Below are 21,291 nucleotides of genomic sequence, written 5' to 3'. Positions count from 1 at the left end.
AAGGATGCTCAGAGTTTAGCTCCCTCTCTAGCACATTTTTTCAGTCTTCCCTAGAAACAGCAAAGAGCAAGAGCAAGCAGGAAGGAGGGGGAGGGAGGGAAAAGGTTGGATTAATCTTCATTTAATTTCTGCTGCGCTTTTAGCAAATGAAAAATAAGTAAGCTCCCCCATCAGGTCTGTGGTACCTCCCTGGGCTGCTCTACCAGCCCCTGTGTTTCACACACACGTGCACATCCCACCGCCCGCCCCAGCTGCCAGGCAATGCTGTCACAGGGTCAGGCTTGGCTCCGGACACTCTTCCCAACCCATCTCCCACAGGGATGTGGCTGCAGGGTAGATGGGCCTCCGTGGCCACAGATGGGGGTTGGCAAACTATTAGCTCAATGAATTTTTCTGGGGTTTTTAATAGCCATCTGCTCCCACGTGGAGAAGAGCTAAAAGAGCAAGGCCAGGTAGGACTGGAACCCGTTTCAGAGGTTCAACCCGTTTCTCTGCAGGGAGCTGGGGCTTGGGCAGGTGCAACACTCTTGGCAGACTTATTCGCTCTGCAGAGCGTTTGGAAAGAGCAGTGGCAAAAATGGCAAATTTGAAGGAGGGGCTCCCCAGGTGCCAAATTTCTTGCATATGGATGGGTCAAGTCCAGGCAATGTCAAGCCCTGTGCTACTAGCAGGTGTCCTAGATTTGGCTAATCCAAAGCACAGGGTGGAGACCTGAGGTTGGGATATGTCTCACCTACTTGTAGATGTCCACATCCTCATCTCCCAATAGAAACAGTGAGACAGACACATCTTCAGAGTCACATCCACTTGTCTTATTCAGGCACTTTTGCTACTTTTCCCTACACCCACAACCTCCAATCATGCCCCCCATACTAAGGCAGGTTAATCCATCCCCAACTTAAAACCAAGTTTCAGACCTACATGGTGTTATTTATCCCAGGCTTAGATAGGAGATCAACTGATTCACGGACTAAGGCTCAGCAGCTTGCTCTGTGCCATTTAGCGTGAGTCGAGATGCTCCCACCACCCACAAACACACATCAGGGGAGTGCAGGCTCAGGGCCTGAAGGGGCAGCTCAGAGGAGGTTTCAAATTATATCTGATTTCTGTTGCGGAGAAGAAAAACATCAGCAGCAGCAAAAGGTCAATGCAGAATTTCTTCCTACCCCTCATTATCTGGTATGGTAAGAGAGAAGCTGCTAATTAAGAATAGCATTAAACGTATCTAGATGTTAAAGGGAAAAACATGGAAAAGAAGAAAAATACAGTGCAAAATTCTGTGATTGCATGTCATGACTGACAAATTACAGACAAAAAGCTCAGGAAATTCTCCTTTTCTCCAGGTCTTTTCCCTTCCTTACAGGCATAGCCATAACTAAGACAAAGACAACCACAGTGATGGGCATCCAGTAGCCACAAGGACCAAACCAGGTCACATGAAGGAAGTTTCTTTAGTGCTGATACGGATTAAATGCATCGGTCCCTCAGGCTATGGAGACAGAGCCCTCATGAAGTGCCAGCAATTTAATTCAAGACATAATGACATGAGGACTTGTCCCTCTGGCTCAGGGTGATGCTTAATTGGGTGTGAAGTCAGCTTTTGTATGAACATTGCTATTAGCACGCTGGCTTCTCTGCAGCTTCCCAGAGAGCTGTTACATGAGGGGGTCTCCTTGCACCCCCAAACTCATATGCAGCGAGGCAGCTTTCTGCAAGGCCACCAAGCAAACATGGGATGTGTCTGAAAAGGGCCATCCCAGGAGAAACGACACAGTGAAATTCCTCCAAACCTGGCAGCCCCTGCACTGGTAATGTCTCAGAGGAGCCCATCTGCATTTGTCCATGGCACCTCCAGTCCCTGCTCTGATACCAATTACAGCCACTCGGAAATATCTCATCTCTCCTAAATAAGAAAAATCCCACCGACCGAAAACCCAACAGCATCAGCAAATCAACCTCAGGGGAGAAAAGGAGGTACAAATCATGCTTCCCCCTTGGTCATGAGCCACCGTAGAGCAAGACTTGCTCCTAGACATGGACACACACTACACTGTAGCCCTACGAGCTGTCCTAGCAGCTATGCAACCCCGAGATAGACAAACGTCCCATGCAAACTCCTACCCATGCTCCAAACAGCCACGCTCCTTCAGCCAGGAGAGATGGGATCAGCAGCACGAATCTTCCAAACGATGGAGCCAGTTTGAGGGCTGGTTTTGCTGCTCATTCAAGCCTGGAGTCTTTATATAGAGTCAGGGCAGGATCCAAAAGCGGAAGAGAGACACCCACTCCCAGGGAGTGTAACACACACACTGAAATAAATAGCTCCCTGCCTAAGGCGATGACTCAGGAATCTCACTAGTCCTTAAAGCACAAATCATTGCTAATAAACCTCAGGAAACTTGGAGGAAGGCCCAGCGAGAGGTTAACTGGACAAGACATGGCATTTCCAGCCTTGCCAGAGACAGAGGAAGAGGAAGGATGAATAACCATAGAATTAAACCAACGTCCAACATTGAAGCAATGGCCACACCAGCCTAAGCCCTTCATGCAGTCTACCTGCTTCGAGAGCAATGAGTAGTCCTTGTTACTGGGGAGAGGTTTTGGTTTTCACTGCCCCTCCTGGAAACACTCAGGCTTAACCACCATATGGCTTGAAGTGGCAGGAGGCAACATGGCCTCACTCACTGTTTGTCCAGCTGTAATATACAGATATTTATCTTTAACTCCTTTGCTCTCCTCTTGAGTGAAAGATGGAGTGTTCTTACATCCCTTATTACGTTCTATCAAGTAACAAACCTCCGAGCAAGCATAAACTCAATTAATGGCCGCTACAAGACTCTGAGTTGTGCAAAAGCCTGTAAACACGAGGAGAAAAGGTCTCCCAGTGCTGTCATTTCGCTGCCACGTATAACGGGTGAGCAGTGAGAAAGCAGATAAGCCCAGTTCACAGCCCTCTACCTGCATTTGTAATGAACAGCATGATCACAGCAAACTGCCCCAGTATGGGTGATCCATGTCCCGGCGAAGATGTGCCTTCACCCTCCCAGCCCAAAGTTATCTCTGCTGAGGTCCTCAGACTATGGGATTTCCCACTAAAACAGGCTGGCTCGTGTCTCTTGACACTCTGCTCTAGCCAAAGCCAACCCCACTTTCTTTTGCAAACCCAAGGAGCATGAATAGAAACCAACTCACCAATTCAAAAGCAAATAAGCAGCTCGGCAAATACTGTTAAAAAGAAAAATGGAGCAAAGATAACATTTACCAGCAGTCCCCCAACAACTACTTTATGCCTTTCACCTATCTTGTCCGTTCAACACAAGAAGTCCTTACAGCAGGGACTGGCTCTTTTTGGCTTGATGTACAGAACAGAAGCTTGTAGACTTCTTCCATTAGGGGTGCTTGCACACTGCTGTAATATTAATAGAGTATGGTTTTCTCCTTGGTATTCATTTTAACTATTATTTGACTGAAGTTTTTCTTTTGCACCATGTATTAAGTTTTTCCAATCATACCAAACCAAAGTTGCAACAAACACACCCAGCAGGTATCCAGACACAAGCTACTGCACTACACAAGAGACAGAGAAGAGGTGTACATGAGTCACCTTTGAGTCAGGATTTCTGCTAGCTTTTTTTTTTTTTTCCTGGGCATCATAACAACTTTATAGAGAGTGACAGCGTATCTGTGGAAGCTGCATTAGGATTGCCTGCCCTGCCGTGCTCATCCATTGCAGTGTGCGACGGCAGCTCAGCTATCGCCCCAGTCGTATTTTGCTTTGATGCTGTCACCTCCCCGGGCTGGCAGAGCTCTAAACAAGAAAGCAGGACTTCCAGGCAGATCAGGGTTTGCTTACAAATGAGGTATTTGTGAATCCCTGGGAAAGACCCTCCGGAAGGCAAAAATCTCTGCCTCTTTCAATCTTCTCCTAAAGACAGCAAGTGTCAGCCACGATGGACTGTCGGGATCCTCAGATGGAGAGCAGTCGCCTCCTAACCCAAGCAGGGGCAGCCACTCCCTCTGACCTTGCCTGTCCTCTCATTTATTTGCCCTGTCCCACCCTCCCGGGGAAGGCATTAAAAAAGAAGGATCTCTGAATGAAGACTGACCACTGGGCACTCTTCCCCGAGAGCCTAAACAGAACTGTAGCTGCTTAAAAGCTATAATCAGTATTAATAAGGCTTGATTACCTTCTGATTTCCCCTGGGTCCTGGGTTGCAAGTCTGCAAGGGTTGATCAGGGTTTGCAATAAAGGTTCCTTTCTCAAAACAGCTTCACAAACATGGCTGAGTAAATGCAGATATCAGAACCTGGCCATCCCATTTCCATGTGGATCAGCTCCATCTCTCATCTCGACCTTACCTGGCAGGGTGTCCACAGTCTAGTTCTGGCTCTGAGCACCCCAGTTCCTACAGGCTGTGGCAGGAGGTGGGAGGTGCCTCAACTCACTCTAGTCTTCAGTTTGAAATTGTGCCAAGCTCTGTCTTCTCATTGCCTGGACTCATCCCACCCGGCTTTCACCTAAGGTACGCAAGGGAACTTAGGCTCCCTCTGTCATCAAGAGAGAGAAAGAAGGCGGCAGACCTGCCCACCTCAGCCTGCCCTGAGCCTCCCGTGGGATCTCCACGAGGAACCCAGCAGGCATCTGAGCATCGCCAAATTCAAGCTGAAAGCCACTCCACCTGCAATGTCCGGACACTCTGCATCCTGAGACAAATCAAGTGACTGCTCAGTCACAGGGCTTGCAAAGCCGAGGCTGCTGCTGCACCCAGCAGCCCCAGTGACTGATGCAGCTTTAAATCACCTCCCTACAGCAGCAGGAGTGAGAAGATCTCACAGGTCTTCTGCTCCCCATGCTTTGAAAAAGGCTGCCCTTTGGCATCCAGTCCACTCAAAAAAAGTGACCGGATGGATGCTTACCAACACCAAAGCTTTCCACACATCTAAAAATCATGTTAAGAGGCTGGAGTGGTACTGAAGACAGACCAGAGAGAGTTCTGGAACAACACTCCAGTTTCCTTCGTTTATCGGCAGTTAGACAGTCAAGAAGCCCCAAGGCAGTAATAAAGCAGCTCTCACCATCCCAGCCAGTGATTTGTGTGAGATACTCCCCATCAAACAACACCATATGTAACTAATTCAGTGCTTTAAAATAAATACACACGACCCCCCCAAAGCACTTCCAGTGTGTCACAGGAGGCTGTGCTCACAGTTTATCCAGGATAAGGCCAGCAGAACTGTTAGGGGAGGTGAAGTCACCCGCAGGTTCAGTGAGCTGATGGTATCACACAACTTGTTCTTACTGGAGAAAAAAGACATTTTTCTTTTCAGCTAGGTGGGTGGGCACATCCACCAAGGGACCACATTTAAATACCTCCTCCTGCAGCCTGGTGGGGCCGTCTTTTGCCACAGGTGAGTGTCAGAGTAGCCCAAGTGGTTTTGGCTTGCAACTCAATTCGGTTCACCACCATAAACATGGTGGTGAAGGACCCAGCTGCACCAGCCAAACCACTGTACCCAGTGTCCTTCTGCACTACATGGTTCTGCCATTGTGTGTTCACTAGTCAAATGAGCTGGCAACACAGCTCCCATCTCATGAAACTCAGTTTAGATCACCACAATAATCCGGTTTTGCAAGGCGATTCCTTTTTGACCATCAGGGGCTAAAAACCATCACATGATTCTGCAGCAAGTGGAGACCTTCTCTCTCTCTGATGCTTTTGGGAACTGGGGACGTTTCACACCAACAGAGACAGGCTCATGCTTGTGTGAGAAGCACACCATAAACAAAGTTTAATCCTTTGCAGGAACCACTCTCCATCTTCCCCAGTTCTCCTGTATCTACTTTACAGGAGATTACATAGCTGAAAAAGGGGCTGGCACATCTCCCTCCCACCACAATTTAAAGAGGAATCTGTCCCTCAAGAACTGACTAAGAAACCACCTAAGCATTTAGGCTACCTTAAAAGGGATTATGCAGGGCTAAGTGTTTGCTGCTTAAATCCCAGAAGCCAAATACCAAACTTACATGCTTTTTATCCTGGTAAGCCCCACTGATGCCTATCTGACAGGCAAACCCTCTGTCCTGCTCACCTTGCCCCACCAAACAAATCACATAGTGTCTCACCCTGCTAATGTCCCCTCCCTCTGCTGCAGTGCAAAAAAAAAAAATCAAGAAAACTGATTTTTGCCAACTGCATGTCTTTAAGCAATGCCCATCTTCCCTTTAGTACAGGCTTTGGGGCTTGCTTTTTGGGTTATTCCCTCTTACAATAAATTGAGCCATAGCAAGACTCATCTGGTTGAGGTTTGTTGCAGCACAAAAAGGAGGTCATCAGAGGATCAGGGTGTTTTTCATTTCCTTAATGTCAGTGTGGGGTGAATGTGACGACTGGAACGTGACACATTAAAGCAACTGAAATCAGGTTGCACCCACCAAGCCCTGACTAAGCAGCTGGAGAAGAGCTCATGAGGCATCACACCACGAAGGTCTCCCTGGTCCCCAGGGTGGACACAACTGTGTGGCTGAGGGCATCAGCACCAGAGGTCAGAGCCCAGCAGGTCCATTAAACTCAGAATATGTGGGAGATCCATATTGGTCCCTTCATCCCACATACTCAACTAGAGGAACCCAGGACGTCCCTGCATGTCATTGCTGGATGGGCTGAGTTCGGTGGCATCAGCTGGGTGAGGGCTTGCCATGAACCACCACCCCGCAGTGCTTGGGGATGGACAAATAAGACTGCCAAATTACATTTACCCCTAATTAGCAAATGCCGTAAAACAAGTACAAAAAAACCCAATGTAAGTGGAAAATAAAACAAAACATGAGAGCTGCCTAAAAACCCAACCCAGGCAGCAGAAAAATAACTGGCGGTTCCCAGAATCATTCAATCTGATGCAAAAGATTATCTGGGAATGGATCTACAGGAAATAACCATGTTTTCAACAGTCCCTGAGGAGTGGAAGGAGGATTCACAAGAGAGGTCACCTCTGCACTGAGAAACCCCAGACCTTCAGGGAAGCAACGGCATTAACTCTCCATCCTCCCACCGTGCCTGCCGCGGCCATGCCAGGATGCGGGCAGTGCAGAGAGGAGACTTTCTGGAGAGAAAAGTGGCTTCTGGCTGCGTTAAAAGGGAAGAACAAATGGGATGGGGATGGTACAAGGAAATTTTAATAGAATTAAACAGCAAGGAAACGTTCTTCCTTATTATAACTTAAGTCCGTGCACTTGCTTAATTAACTGAGTGTATGGTGCACGGTATGCAGATAAAAAATGCACCCAAACTATTTTTAACGTAGGTAAAGACACGCATTAAGGTTGCAAATTCAAAGTAGGAAATGCAAGAATTACACTGGTCCTGAGCACACAGCTTTAGAGGTGTCTGAAATACAGGCTGTTTTCTTGCTACTGCCCCAAATCCACCCCCAGCTCTTCAGCTCAGGGACCAAACATGAGCAGCTCACCCGGGGGATCAGCAAACGTGTCTCCAGATGCATCAGGCTATAGGGGTGCCCAGTGCAAGCACCTCACTTAGGCTGGCACAGAACACAGTGATCCCTCCTGAAATGAGATGGCAGGCAGGGACAAAAATCACTTCCAAGTATCACAGCCCTTCAAACTCAGCGTCACTGAGTTTTGACACTGTCCCACACGTCATCCTTGTCTCTAAATTGGAGAGACATTGATTTTATGGAGGCACCCCTTGGTGGATGAGGAATTGGCTGGATGGTCGCACTCCAAGAGTTGTGGTCAACAGCTCAGTGTCCAAGTGGAGAGCAGTGACGAGTGACGTTCCTCGGGGGTCGGTGTTGGGACCGGCGCTGTTTAACATCTTTGTTGGTGACATGGACAGTGGGATCGAGGCACCCTCAGCAAGTTCTCTGATGACACCGAGCTGTGTGGTGCAGTGACACACTGGAGGGAAGGGATGTGCCATCCAGAGGGACCTGGACAGCCTGGAGAGGGGGGACGTGCAAACCTCATGGAGTTCAACAAGGACAAGGACAAGGTCCTGCCCATGGGTCGGGGCAATCCCAAGCACAAATCCAGGTTGGGTGAGGAGTGGCTGGAGAGCAGCCCCAAGGAGAAGGACTTGGGGGGATTGGTGAGTGGAAAACTGACTGTGAGCCAGCAACGTGCACTCACAACCCAGAAAGCCACCCATGTCTTGGGCTGCATCAAGAGAAGTGTGGCCACCAGGTTGAGGGAGGGGATTCTCCCCCTCTGCTCCGCTGTTGTGAGACCCCCCTGCAGTGCTGGGTCCAGCTCTGGGGGCACCAACAGCAGAAGGACACAGACCTGCTCGAGCGGGGCCAGAGGAAGCCATGAAGATGCTCGGGGGGCTGGAGCACCCCCCTGTGAGGACAGGCTGAGAGAGTTGGGGGGTTCAGCTGGAGAAGAGAAGGCTCTGGGGAGACCTTAGAGCGGCCTCCCAGGACTGAAAGGGGCTACAGGAAAGGGGGGAGGGACTCTTGATCAGGGGTGTAGGGATAGGACAAGGGGTAACAGTTTTAAACTGAAAGAGGGCAGATTTAGGTCAGATCTGAGGAAGAAATTCTTCCCTGTGAGGGGGGGGGAGGCCCTGGCACAGGTTGCCCAGAGAAGCTGTGGCTGCCCCCTCCCTGGAAGGGTTCAAGGCCAGGTTGGACGGGGCTTTGGGCAACCTGGGCTAGTGGAAGGTGTCCCTGCCCATGGCAGGGGGTGGGACTAGATGATATTTAAGGTCCCTTCCAATCCAAACCATTCTGTGATTCTATGACCACGATGCACAGAACATATTACAATAGCCAAGGTAAAAGGACTAGAAGAAAAAAAAAATTTTTGAAAGAAATGGAAGAATTTTGGAAGCAAAATGCCTCTCTGTGCAGAGAACTACCTCCAGATCTAAGTGCTGCTGCATCCCTCAAAAAGCCTGGCCTGCTATTTAGGCACAGCTCAACTTTTCAAGTTTCAGCTCAACCTTGAACAGAATGAGGCCACGTGCGGTGTTGCTAAGGCTCTGTCAAAAAAACAAAAAAATACACGGAGCAGGAGGGGTAATAGAAAAGAAAGATGCTGAAATACTGGGAGAAGATAGTGGAGGCTCAGACCTCCAGGAGCCAGAGTCCACCTCCAGCCACACTCAAAACTGGGACCCACCAGGCTCAGCTGTCCATGGGGCTGTGCAAAATACGTAGCTATAATCTCCTGTGAGCGGGTCACCCAGTTGTGTCAGTGTAGGAAGAGCTATTAAATATAAAAATGAATCACAACACAGAAATATAAAATAGTGCTTTTGCTCACAGAGGTAATTGCGCTTTTACAGAGGCAACATCTGAGATGAGACCATGTTAATGAGTTTGGGGCTGGGACGGGTGGGAGTTGCTCTGAATTTCCCTGGTTTCTTATGCATGAAATGGTGCAAAGGGGAATGAGCAACAACAGGAAGAGGAGGAAGGGAAAGAAATGAGATGGTTTGGATCTAGGATGCACCTTTGGAAATAAATGCAACTTGCACGGGCATCTCAAGGTAGTGCATCAATCGCCCGGTGCAAGACCAGCCTGGGAGATGGGCCTCTGCAGATGGGCATTTATCAGAGGTACTTACTCAGAGGCACCTCTGCTATTTATTAAAACATCTCCATGCTGGAAGAGTCTCTATAATTTGCATCTTGGCATTTGGGTGCAGGGAGGCTGCCTGAGCAGCACAGCAGCCCCGGAGCAGCTCCACACCTAGAAATGTAGTTGGGTCTATAAGCATCTCTACAGCTAAAAACCCACCCTTGCAGGGTCACACACTCATTCACACTGGAAACGGGTCCTAAATCTTCATGCGGAAAAGTCCCTGTGAGTAGCAGGAGCAGAGAAATAGGGGTGCTGGCAGATAGGGTCAGGGGTGGAGGGGCTGAGCAGTACACAGCCCAAGACAGCAGCAGGACTGGGTTCCCTCATCCAGTCTTCCTCAGGACTCCCACTCCTGCAGTATGAAGGCTAAAGGTGCTTTTGTGCTCAAGGCTTTGACACAAAATGGGGTTTTGGGCAGGAGGGGACAGCATGACCCCAATAGCAGGGGTAGGGCACTGCACCAGCCATCAGGACATCAGCAGTGGCTCCAGCTCTCCCAAACTTCACGACCTTGAGCTAGTCTCTTCATCCCCCCATATCTTTGAATAAGCAGCCACTAAGCTTTTTATCTGTCCTGTCTGTCTGGATTACAGACTTCTAGTTACAGAAACGCAGGAAAGCCCCTCCCTGCCCCATTCAGACACATACAGATCTGGCACAGGCCACGCCAGGCTCACCCAGGCAGCAAAGGGTGATAACTGGTGCATGAGCTTATTATCCTGGAGACTTTGTATGATGTTTACCACATCCTCCAGCTCTTTAAGTAATATGTTAGCAAACTGCCAAGGCTAAACCTATCATATATAGAGTTCAGAAGAGTGGAGTCCATATAACTTCCCGGTACGCTGTCAAAAATTAATTATGTCACTGATGCTTCACAGACATTGGTGCAATTACCACCTCAGCCCTGAATTCAGCCTCCATTTCCCAACAGGTGCATGGGTGGGGGTCAGAGGATGGTTTTGCAGTGGTTCAGTCTCCCCAAGGTGATCTAGGGAGGCCGCCCAGCTCCCAGCACATCGGTTTCTAATGGGAGGGCACAGCTCCACGTGGTGCCACAAGCAGGTACAAGTGGAGTCACGAGCCCAGGAGAAATGCAGCTGCTTGGGATGGTGGGGGGAGGCGGCTTAGGGGATGCAGCTCCATGGTGAGAGCCAAAGGGCACCTCAACCTGGCACCAGGGACAGGGCATCCACAAGAAAACGAGCCTGCCAGGAGGGCAGTTTGGGATGCCCCCGCTCCTGCCTCATGAGGATTAGTCTGCCCAAGCTAATGCCCCTGCAGAGAGCCAAATGGGCCAGAAGTTAAGACAGAGAAGACAAAGCTGTTTATAAAGCCCTCAACTCAGGGCTACCCCTGCCACTTGCCATTTGGCTTTCAGCCCCGTCCATCTCTGTCATTGTCACCCCAGCGTTCCCAAGCTGGGGTCTCACCTGTATTTAACAACATACAGTGCATGTTGCACACAACGTCCCCCATCCTCAGCACACACACGGGCAAACACCCAGCTCACAACGTGAACGCTCGGCCCCTGCACACAATCCTGAAGGATTTTGTGACACAAACCACCTACGACTCCAGAGGATGGCCCTGAGCACAGAGGATGCTCAGGACTCCCAGCGCTGGACTTCACACTCCTCATCGTAGCTGCAGCTGAGCTCCAGAGATGCTCCTTCTTCTCCTCTCCCATTTCCCTGGGGGGACGAGGTCCCTGCAAGGACCCCAACTCGCTGCAGTGCACAGGGAAGCTCCCCCTTCCACCCAGCGATTCACCTCTCTGGCTGGACTCACCAACACCTCCCTGGAAGGCCTCAATGTACAAAATGGCTGAGGAGCAGAAAGCACATCCCAACACCTTCTCTGAAACAGCGTGACGGCGAAGGGATGGTGGAAAAAAAAAACCCAAAAGCAAAACAAACACAAAAGGCCCAAAAAAATCCTCTTGCTGGGGCTGACAGCGGCCCTAACCATGATGAAAAACAAACACAAGGGAATGAGCACCTCAGCCTGAGCCCAGGCCTGCAGACGAGCCTGGTGGGACTGTGGAAAGTCCCAGAGGGAAGGGAGTTGCAGTAACACAGCAATTTATCTTGACCCTCCCTTTGCAATCCTCTGAACAACGGGAAGTCATCTGCTCTCCCGATGCAGCAATGCCTTCAGAGATGGGCATCTTTCTGCCAAACGGCGGGTCAGATGTGGCCATTTCTGGCTAGAAAATCCGGGGTGGCAGAGGGGAAATGTGCACCCTGGGACCGCTCCTTTGTTTACCGCTCCATCGCCGTGCAGTCAGGAAGCCCCAGACACTGATTAGCATTTCTTTCTAGACACATCTCCAATTCAGCCACTTCCCACAGGGGGACAAGAAACACCTCCCCAAACCCAGCGCAGAGCCACAAAACCCACCCCAAACCCTTCGCAGCCACCCAGCAGTCAAAGATGGGGCTGGGGGGAGAAGGAGCGCTGGGGGGGGGGTGTTGGAGGGGCGGGGAGGGGGGGAGGAGAGACAGTGCCTGAGCGGAGCTTTTTTGTTCCTCTGCTCACAGCATTGCTATGGTGATTTCAAGCAAGACGGAGGAGCAGTCCCTACCCATCACTCCCGCTGCTCCAGCCCCCTGCACCGACCGCATGAGCAGCCCCTTCCCCCGCAAGAAGAAGAGGGCAGAGGTGTGGGGGGGGGAAACACACGGGACACACACGGGGGGCCGGTGCATTGCACCTCCCCGGGGGGAGCCACCCCCCAGCTCTGCAGGAGCAGCTTCTCCCCACCCACCCCACCCCGCCTAATTCCCTTCACCACCGCCCGGCATCGCCACACACCCCGGGTACCGGCGGGGCCAGGGATGCTGCGGCCGCCGGCTGCTCCCGGGGGGCTGGGGAGGGGGGGGTGGGCGGGGGGTGTCTCAGCCTCCACCACCCCTCAGCATTCCCCTCGGGGGTCCCCAGCCAGCCCTGGTACCCCCGGAGCATCCTTCCTCTTCCGCATGCATTTGGGGGGCTTGGCGGGGGGTGGGGGGGGCAGACCCGAACCAGGTGTATGTGGGGGTGTCTGTCCCCATCGGCTTTGCCCCCCCCCCAACCCTTTTACTCACACGTATGCGTGGTAAATGAAAGCCCAGCCCCGCGGTCTCTCCAGTACATTGTAGAGGAAATTCTGCAGTTTGCGGTAAAAAGCATTCCTTTTGGGGGGCTTGCCGCTGCCCGAGACCCCGGAGCGGGGCTTGCTGAGGATGCTGCCCCGCTTGGTGCTCTCGGAGCCGGCGATGAGGAGCGCTCCGTCCCGGCTGGAGTCCGGGGCGCCGGGGTCCAGCCCCACGAAGCCCACCTTGAGCTTCTTCTCCGCGGCGGGCCCCGGGTAAACGCCTCCGTTGCGGGATTTCTGCACCATGGTGGCGGTCGGGGAAAGGGGAGGGGGGTTGGGGAAGGGGGGGAGGGGGGTGGGTGGGGGGAACCGGAGGGGCCGGGGGCGGCGGGGGGCTCCGCCCGCGCTCCCCGCCGCTGCTCCGCGCCCGGCGCAGCCGAAGCCGCCGCAGGAACCGGCTGCAATCCGCTCCGCCAGCGCGGCCCCGCCCGCCGCCGCCCGCCCCCTTAACCCTTGGCCTCCCTCGGCGTCCCCCTCCAACATCAGGCTCTCGCACTAGCACCCCACCCCCCCCGAAAAATCCGAGTTTGCCACTCCCCACCCAAAAGAAAAAAAAGTGGGCTCTAACACCCCACCCACCCCCCAAAAAAATCAGGATCTGGCATCATCCCCCCAAATGTAGGCTCCAGCATCCCTCTCTGAAATCAAGGTCTGACATCTTGCCCCTGCTCCCAAGCCAGACTCCAGTGCCATCATTCCCCCCCCCCCCCAAATCAGGCTCTGGCATCCCCCACAAAAACACCAACTGCAAAGGCCCCACAAGGAGGGGTGGGCAGCAGCCTGCCCTTGGGATGCCCATCCCCATGGCTTCGTGGCTTCAGCATGGTCCTGACGTTGCCGCAGGTTCCCAGGAAGGGCCCAAGCCCATGGCCCATCTCCAGGTGCCCACTCGGCCACCAGGTCTTCTTGACCTCACACAAATCCCCCTGGGCAAAGCCCTTCCCTTGGCCCACACTTCCCCAAGGCCCAACCTGCCCTCTTAAGACTTGGACACCTGAATTTATCTTCACACACTGGAACTCCACTGTGATGTGGCCACCAAGCTGTACAGAGACAAGTCCATCTCCAGATGTGCTGACCCAAACCAGCTCTTTAACACACCCTGTTGGTTACGGTCCAGCATTACCATTTCCCCCCATACACCATGGCTGGCTTCTGCCCCAAGGAGTATTTCCTCCTGTAACACCTTCACAAGACTCAGGAGAAGATGCGCAGGCTGCAGAAGCTGAGATAAAGCAGAGGGACCTGCCCCACACAATTATCCCCCATGGAAAAGGGTCATTGTAGTGCAATGGGAAGACCTGCAGACAAACAAAACCAAGCCCAGGACCATCAACTCCTACTGCAGTGAATTTTCTATCCCTCACAACCCAACAAGTCATGGATGATTCGTGAACTCCACACTTCTGCGCGTTCTTTGTAAATAAACAAGGCTTTAGGACAAGGCTTTTGTATGTAAATAAAATCACCAGCTCAGATGAGCTGCTCCTTTCAACACAAAGGACCTTCCCCACAATGTCCTTAGTAGGGAAGCAGCAAATGGCTGCCCAAAGCTCCATGGAGTGCAGAAACCAGGCAGGGCTGTGTTCCAGTTCCCCCTTTAGTGAGAGGCGGCAGTTGGAAAACCAATCCTGCCACTCGATGTTGTTGACAAGCTTTTCCTGAAATTCATATTGAAATGAGAAAAAATCAACGTAACCTTCCAGAGAGCATTTCCCAAATCCCGGCCTTTTGTTGCTGCTCTTAAGCCTCAGGAGAATCCCAACAACAACTGATGGACAAGAGGAGCATTGAGACTAAAACTGCTGCCGCTTGCTCTCTGAATCCTACCAAGTATGTTAAAAGAAGAGACAGCGTGAAGCAGCCCTATATTTTTATGAACAGTATGTTTCCTGTGACCCACATTCTCTCCAACGCATGGCTAAAAGAGAAGTCATCTCTGCAAAGCAGGCAGAAAACTAAAGCTGGGTTAAATACTGGAAAAACAGATCTGCAAGTATGTCAGTGAATAAATTACTCAATTCAACGAGGGGCCATTCTATTCATTATTTGTGAACACTTGTAAGATCATTAGTGTTCTTTAATAGGGTAGCCAATTACAAATGTGCCTGGCACTAATGTACAAAGTGCATTATTATAGATCCAGCGACGCAGTCCAAAAGCAGGAAATATCCCCCTCCACAAAAAGGCCAACAACAAACAGAGGAAGCAATTTTCAATTAACAAATTCAAGATTAGTAATAGTCTGTGAGCCCTAAAGAAGAATCAAAATTCATCACACTCCTCTTTGCCTAATTAGTTGGTCATTTGCGGTGTCACACTGCAGCAGAGCTTTGGGTATCGTGTATCTCCGAGACCATCAAAAAACAGGAGTGAGACAAGGAGGGGATGGGATTTCATCCTTCCCGAGCCATGGATAGGCCAAGGAAAGACGCGGTGTGGCTGTAGTGGCTGTCAGGACTTGTTGCTTCACTTGGGAGGGAGGTAAAAAAAATCTCAAAGACAAGCAAAGCCTTGTGAGCAAGTGCCACCAAGGATGGTCTCCTTACATGAACAGACCAGTCCTTGGGAGGTGGAAAGGGCCTGAAATTGTGGATGAAGACCCACTCTAGCCTCGCCCCTTCAGTCTCCTCACCTGGGGCTCTTAGGGCATCTCTTAACTCCTCCACAGACACTATTTCATGGGTTGGCACTGCAAGTTGTAGTTGGGTGTGGCTGAGCATTCCGAAACAGCACAGCTGCTTGGAGAGGGCTTTGCCTTGGGTGGCAGGAGAGCGGGTCTGGGGTCCCTCCACCAAATCACAGACACCCCAACCACATGGCTTCCCCCTTTCCCCCCCTCCATGTGCCAGCCTGCCAGCTCCCAGGAGCTCTCCTTTGACTCCGTTTGCACAGCGCCTGGCGAATTGCAACCCTGAGAGGAGCAGCAACCTTTTGGGAACAACTGGCATGTAAACACTAATCAAGCTGTGATGTCCTGCCACGGAGTCTGCAGCAGATAATTTTGAAGATGAAATCGGTTGTGTTGCTATTTCTGCTGGGGGGTGGAAGAAAAGACACAGCCACTGACACTGTGCAAATTAATGAGGTATATAAAAGCAGTACTGGGAAGGTGCTTTTATCTGATCCAAGGACATTATGTCTCCACAAACAAACAGAATTACTGAGTCAGTTCTTTGCTTTCAACACTACTGATGGCTTTAAAACACGGATACCATGGCAGATAGCTCAGACCCTGAAGGTAGGATGAAATCCATCAAGCTATGTTAAGATACAGAAAGTCCATGCTCTGTCCCCTGGCAATTTTTGAGATGTAGTAAGAAATAACTGGTGTGAAATATGTAGAATGACTCCAGGGATATATTTCTGTTTGAAACACTGAACTAGAGCCCTTTCTCCATGCCCACCCAGCCGGTGGTTTGTGTGAACTGTGCTACCCGTAGCCTGGGTTTTGTCACTCACAGCTTTCTTCCAGAGCTATTTTCAAAACCTGAAGCAGATGGCTTTATCTCCCCTTGTACAGGAGGCTACACCATCCCAGCAAAACTAACGTGCCAAGAGAAAAGGCGTGAACAGCTTGGTCTTTCTTCACCCAGTGTCCACCCATCTCCCTCCTCTGCTTCAACTATTCCTCACCTCTTACCACCCCATCCTCTTCTCTGAGCAGCAAACAGCCCCCAGGACCCCATGGTTATTGATTAGACATACATCTTCACTGCTTGGCTGACAGGGACTCTTCCCAACACGTGCCCAACCATTTTTGGTTTTGAAACGAAGAGCCTTAACCCAAGAGAGAGGTTGGTTCATACAAGAAACTCAGCCTAGAAGGTGATTCTTCTCCAGCATTCTGGTTTGATCCCACAGGGGAAAATGCTGTAAGAAAGAAGTTCTTGTGCATAAATGGAGAAATCTGCAAATTTCCAGAGGAGAAAGGAGTGTGACAGGGGACGCATACTTCTGGCTAGAACAACACTCAGCAAAGGCTCTGACAACCAAGACCAGAGACAAAGACACTGGTGCAGAAGGACCACCTCGAGAGCAAGAGGGTTCCAAACTGGGCAGCGGGCAAAGAACAGAGGCCTCTCTTGGCACTCAGTTTCACACCACTTATTTTTTTTAAACTTTTCTTTTTACCAGCCTAAAATGAAGATGCACCAGATGATTGTCCAGTTTCAATGAAACCTGACAGTCATCAGCCTCAACACTAATTAAGTTTGTGCCAATTTTCATGAAAACTAGAAACCTAGAGACAGGCAGAAGCTCCCTGATGACTCTTCCTTCCCCCTCCAAAGGGGATCCTGAAGTGTAATCTCATCTTTATTAGACACCAGAGAAGATATCCATGAGGAGACCACCCCTCCCAGCCACTAAAATGCTCCGATCAGAGTTTGCAGCCAACACACTGATAAGAAGCCAGGCTTCCTTCACCCTGGTGCTGACAGAGCGACTTATTTTGTATTACATATTTACTGGATGTAAAATTTCTGTGCCACCATCCATCTTTCTATCCTGTTCTTAGACAGCACCTACCTCACTGGAGGCTGCTCCAGCAAAACCCAGGACAAATCATGCTGTGTGAGATCAGCTTGAGCTGCAGGGGGAAGTGTCCAACTGCAGGAACAAAAGTCACCCCAAGTTACACTGAATTAACCTGGAAGGGAGACACACACACACTCCCCTTTCAACCAGAAAGTTTGTTTCTCCTTTCTAACTGTGATTAAAATTGCTGAAGTCTGAATATTCATTTGTGCTGTGGAGGCCTGGCTGTAAAGAAAGTCATTTACTGGAAGGAACAGCTCCTTGACTGGGCATGTGGAAGGGGAAGCAAGGGGGGGAAAAAAGCAGAGTTAGGGTGAATTCTGTCGAGTTAAACTGGGTCACACTCAGAGCATTCATAAAGCTGAAAATAAGCCCTTTGGTCACACAGGGACCATCACCCACCCCATTTCCCTCGGCACCTTGTGACTGCTCTGCTTCTGCCCCGCTCAGCCCCCCACAGACGCTTCCCCTGACAAATTCCCCACCGACCAGGTCTCCTTCCCCACCCTACTCCACACGCTTCCTTCATCAGCCTCCAGCTCTGGCTCTTGCCCTAGCCTCCTCTGAGACCACACGTAATTCCCTTTCTTCATTTATATTGTTACCTTGAAGGTATTTTTAGCCTGTGACCATGTTGCCCCTGAGCCTTCCTTTTCCCAGACTCTGTAAATTTAGCTCTCTTAGTCATTCCTCATGTCTCCCAGTGCTCACGTTCTTCCTCCTGACCTCCTTGGTTCTCTGCCTCCTCCTGCGCCCGCAAGGACCAAAGCCACACGACTCAGATTGCTGTCACCTCTGTGCACTTAGACCTCATTCCCCAAGAAAAAGCTACTCCAGGAGCTCTTCCCCCCATCCTTAAGGCCACCACGAGCTCCTTGGGGGTGACCCCTCAGAGATGTGGATTGACTTAGAAGCCTTCCCATCAGCAGCCCCCCCTCCCAATTTCTCCAAACCAGTGCTTTGCACTTCACAACATACAGTTTTATAACAATAAAACTAACCTTGTTTTACATGGGAGCTCTTCCAGCCTTGCCAGGTCTCAGGTGCTTGAGGTCCAGCTCAGGACTGACTCTGCTCCCAGTAAAGCACCTCCCAGGACCATAACTGCATCCTGGCTGGGACCCAGTCCCACAAAGCCCATTAGGTGCTTTGTTCCCATTCAAGCACCTGCCTCCTACCAACTTCAAAGCTGAATTGAAACCTGCATGAATATTTAGGGACTGGAGGCTGTCATCAGGAAGAAAAAGCCCCTATTAAAATAGCTAACAGCTCTGACACATCTCATCTGAGAGCTGAACCATGCAGGAGCACACTGAATTGCTCTGTGCTTTATTCAACTAAAATAAACAGGCTCCAAATGGTCCCAGGTGTCCTGGGTTAGGAGGGGAGGGATCTGCCAGAGCTGGGCTCCACCCCACCGGGACAGGCTGTGGTGGGGGTGAAAGGGGTTTTGGGGCAGGAGATGCTGGGGCAGGAGGTTGGGGGGTTCCTGCTTTTGGGGAGCTGACCTGGATCACAGCAGGTCTTTGGAGGAGATGAGCCCATCCTGCCCCGGGGGTGGGTGTAAGGAACTGTGATAGACATTGTTTGTCTCAACATTGCTGCTCCGCGACCACCACTTCCCACCCCCAGCATCCTGTTGTTCTAAAGGAGTACGCTACAGAGTCCCCGACAAAAACCACGACGTCCGCTCAAAGTGAGAACAACAACAGCCTTGGCAGTGCCTGCCAAGCTGTACCTGCGCGCAAGCTGGGTGCGGGGAGAAGGGACCGCAGGTCGACAACACCCCCCCCCCCACCGCCAGCACAGCCACCATGAACACCTGGGCATGCGCGTACGGAGGACCACGGGGCGGCACATATTACAATGAGCTCCGTGGAAATGGGCGGACTCTTCGGGGAAATCGTGGGGACTAAAGGACTGAGTACTCCTCTCTTGGTGCCACTGTTCTTTGCAACCTGCTTCAACAACTGTTACCTGGAGCTGGGACCTCGGCGGAGCTTGGAGCACCACCACCTGCACCGAGGCCGAGTCTACGGAACATCGTTGGATCCCTGGTGGTGGCGGTAATTAGCTGCATCTCTACCGTTTTCTGGCTTAGGGATTCTGACTTTCTCTTTCCTTTTCTCTCTGTCCTATCGCAATTACTAATTGTTACGGGAAATAAAGTTCACAAGGTTGTACAGCATCTGACCTCGTTTGTGTCTTAATCTCGCTCTTGGGATCGTTTAAGAACCCGCCCCGATATTGGATCGGGACAGTGGGTCAGCCTTGGGGCAGAGCAGGGAAATGGGGTCCAATGCACTGGCTGGGAGGGGGCAGTATGGGGAGTGATGGCACCTGTGGCTTTAGAGATACAATAGTTCTAAAGCTGAATGGAGGAAAAAAATATTTTCTTTTTTCTTGCAAACTTTTTTTTTCTTACTGAAATGTCAAAATCTCCAGGTTTGGCAAGCAAGACAATCAAACCCATCACTAAAATACTGAAAAGCTTTAAGGCTAATTTATCTCTTCATTATTGAAAGAGAGATTAAAAAAAACCCCTTCAAATGTAAAAAATCTGCTTTCCAATTTTTCATGTAATTTTTTTCTTTTAAAAAATGTTAAAGAGGGAAGATCAGGTTTTAGTTTTAATTAAAAGGGTTGCTTTTGATCCATGTTTCAGGTTAAAAGATGCAAGTATTCTGCTGGGAAACTGCCAGGCAGACCTGGCTGTCTGCATGCTCCTGCCTCTGTCACAGCATACAATGTGTCATATATAAAGAAAAACTCCTGAAGAAACTAAATTCATAGTTTCTCTGCACCATGAGCTTTTGCTGCAGGCTTGCTTCAGTCTTTCAGCCTGGACACCTGGGAAATCAAGAGAACATGAAGGGACAAGGGTTTATGATTTATTTATCTTTAACCTGAGGTCCTAAGGAAAGCTGGTGTATGTGCGTCTGCCTCGTTCTTCCTTTAACAGCTGCAGAACTTATGGGCCATTTCTCTCTTAGTTCATTAAAGTTAAGGGGGATATTTCTGATTGCTACAAGTGAAAATATGTGATCAGAGAGAGGACAGAAACCCTGAAATCTCCCCACCGACGGAAATGATGATGCATGCACACAACTGTACTGGACATCAGAGCACCCTCCCACGACTTTTCAAAACACAGATCTGTGGGAAACTGGAACCTCACCCTGGTTCTGCTGCTCATGAAACTGCTTCTTTGTGGGCTCCTTTTTGGATCCCCTGTGGGGAGCCCCGGAGAGGCAGAGAGCCTCTGCTAAACATCTTGGTGCTGGGGTATTCGACAAGGCAGGCAGGAGTGAGCCCGAGGGGCAGGTTCCCTGGGCGAAGCCGATGCTGTGTCGGCAGGATGACATTTCCTCACTTCCAGCCTTATTTTCATGCAGCCCCTGTTTTGTTCTTGCAACTTTGTCTTGCTCACGCTGGTCCAAAGGATGTTCTTGTCCTCTGGGCATCCGGACGCTCTGGCTGTGCCCACAAAACATCTCATTCAGCATCTCTGTGTACTCGCCTGGGTGTGCAGAGAGCGGGCAGAGCAGGGGAGGGCGGTTTTAAAAATGAGCTGTGTTTGTAGGCTGTCAGCACGCTGTCAGCTGGCCACGGCTCAGCTGCCCGGGCCACCCTGCAAGAGGCACTTCACCTCCACCCGAAGATGTGGTCAGCCTCAGGGACACCTCCTTGTCCCCTCTCTGTCCCCCCACACACATTTCCCGTGGTCCCCGTGGAGATCTATGGCTGGAGATGTCCTGAGGCACCAAAGCATATTGACCCGCAGCCGCACGCTTCCCTCCCAGCAATTGCTCTAATGGGAACCGCTCAGAGCATCCAAGAGGCAGGTGCAGCTCCATTAATCACATCCACCCCCCGCCTGGCACGGGCTGCCCTCGCTCATCACCGCGGTTGCTCAGGTTGGTGCTGGGGGACAAGCCCCCGCTGCATCCTTGGAGCTGGCGCACGTTGGAGAGCATCTTCCCATCGCGCTGGTGTGTGAGCGGTG

General features: G+C 50.9%; 1 protein-coding gene across 11 annotated transcripts in view; it reads right to left on the bottom strand.

The window, feature by feature from the left end:
* Positions 1–12,992, bottom strand: part of KCNQ2 (potassium voltage-gated channel subfamily Q member 2) — a 78,459-nt gene extending 65,467 nt beyond the window's left edge. For all 11 annotated transcript variants that reach the window (XR_012625585.1, XR_012625586.1, XR_012625587.1 and 8 more), the window contains exon 1: positions 12,697–12,992. Coding sequence is in view for 8 of the 11 variants with exons in the window: in XM_074843583.1 (XP_074699684.1) it covers positions 12,697–12,992 (296 nt within the window). In the remaining 3 variants the exon portion in view is untranslated. The remainder of the gene's footprint in view (positions 1–12,696) is intronic.
* Positions 12,993–21,291: the final 8,299 nt, after the last annotated feature.

The sequence above is a fragment of the Strix aluco genome, chromosome 17 (genome assembly GCF_031877795.1).
Source record: "Strix aluco isolate bStrAlu1 chromosome 17, bStrAlu1.hap1, whole genome shotgun sequence".
Classification (NCBI taxonomy): domain Eukaryota; kingdom Metazoa; phylum Chordata; class Aves; order Strigiformes; family Strigidae; genus Strix; species Strix aluco.
This window is presented reverse-complemented; position numbering and strand designations above follow the sequence as displayed.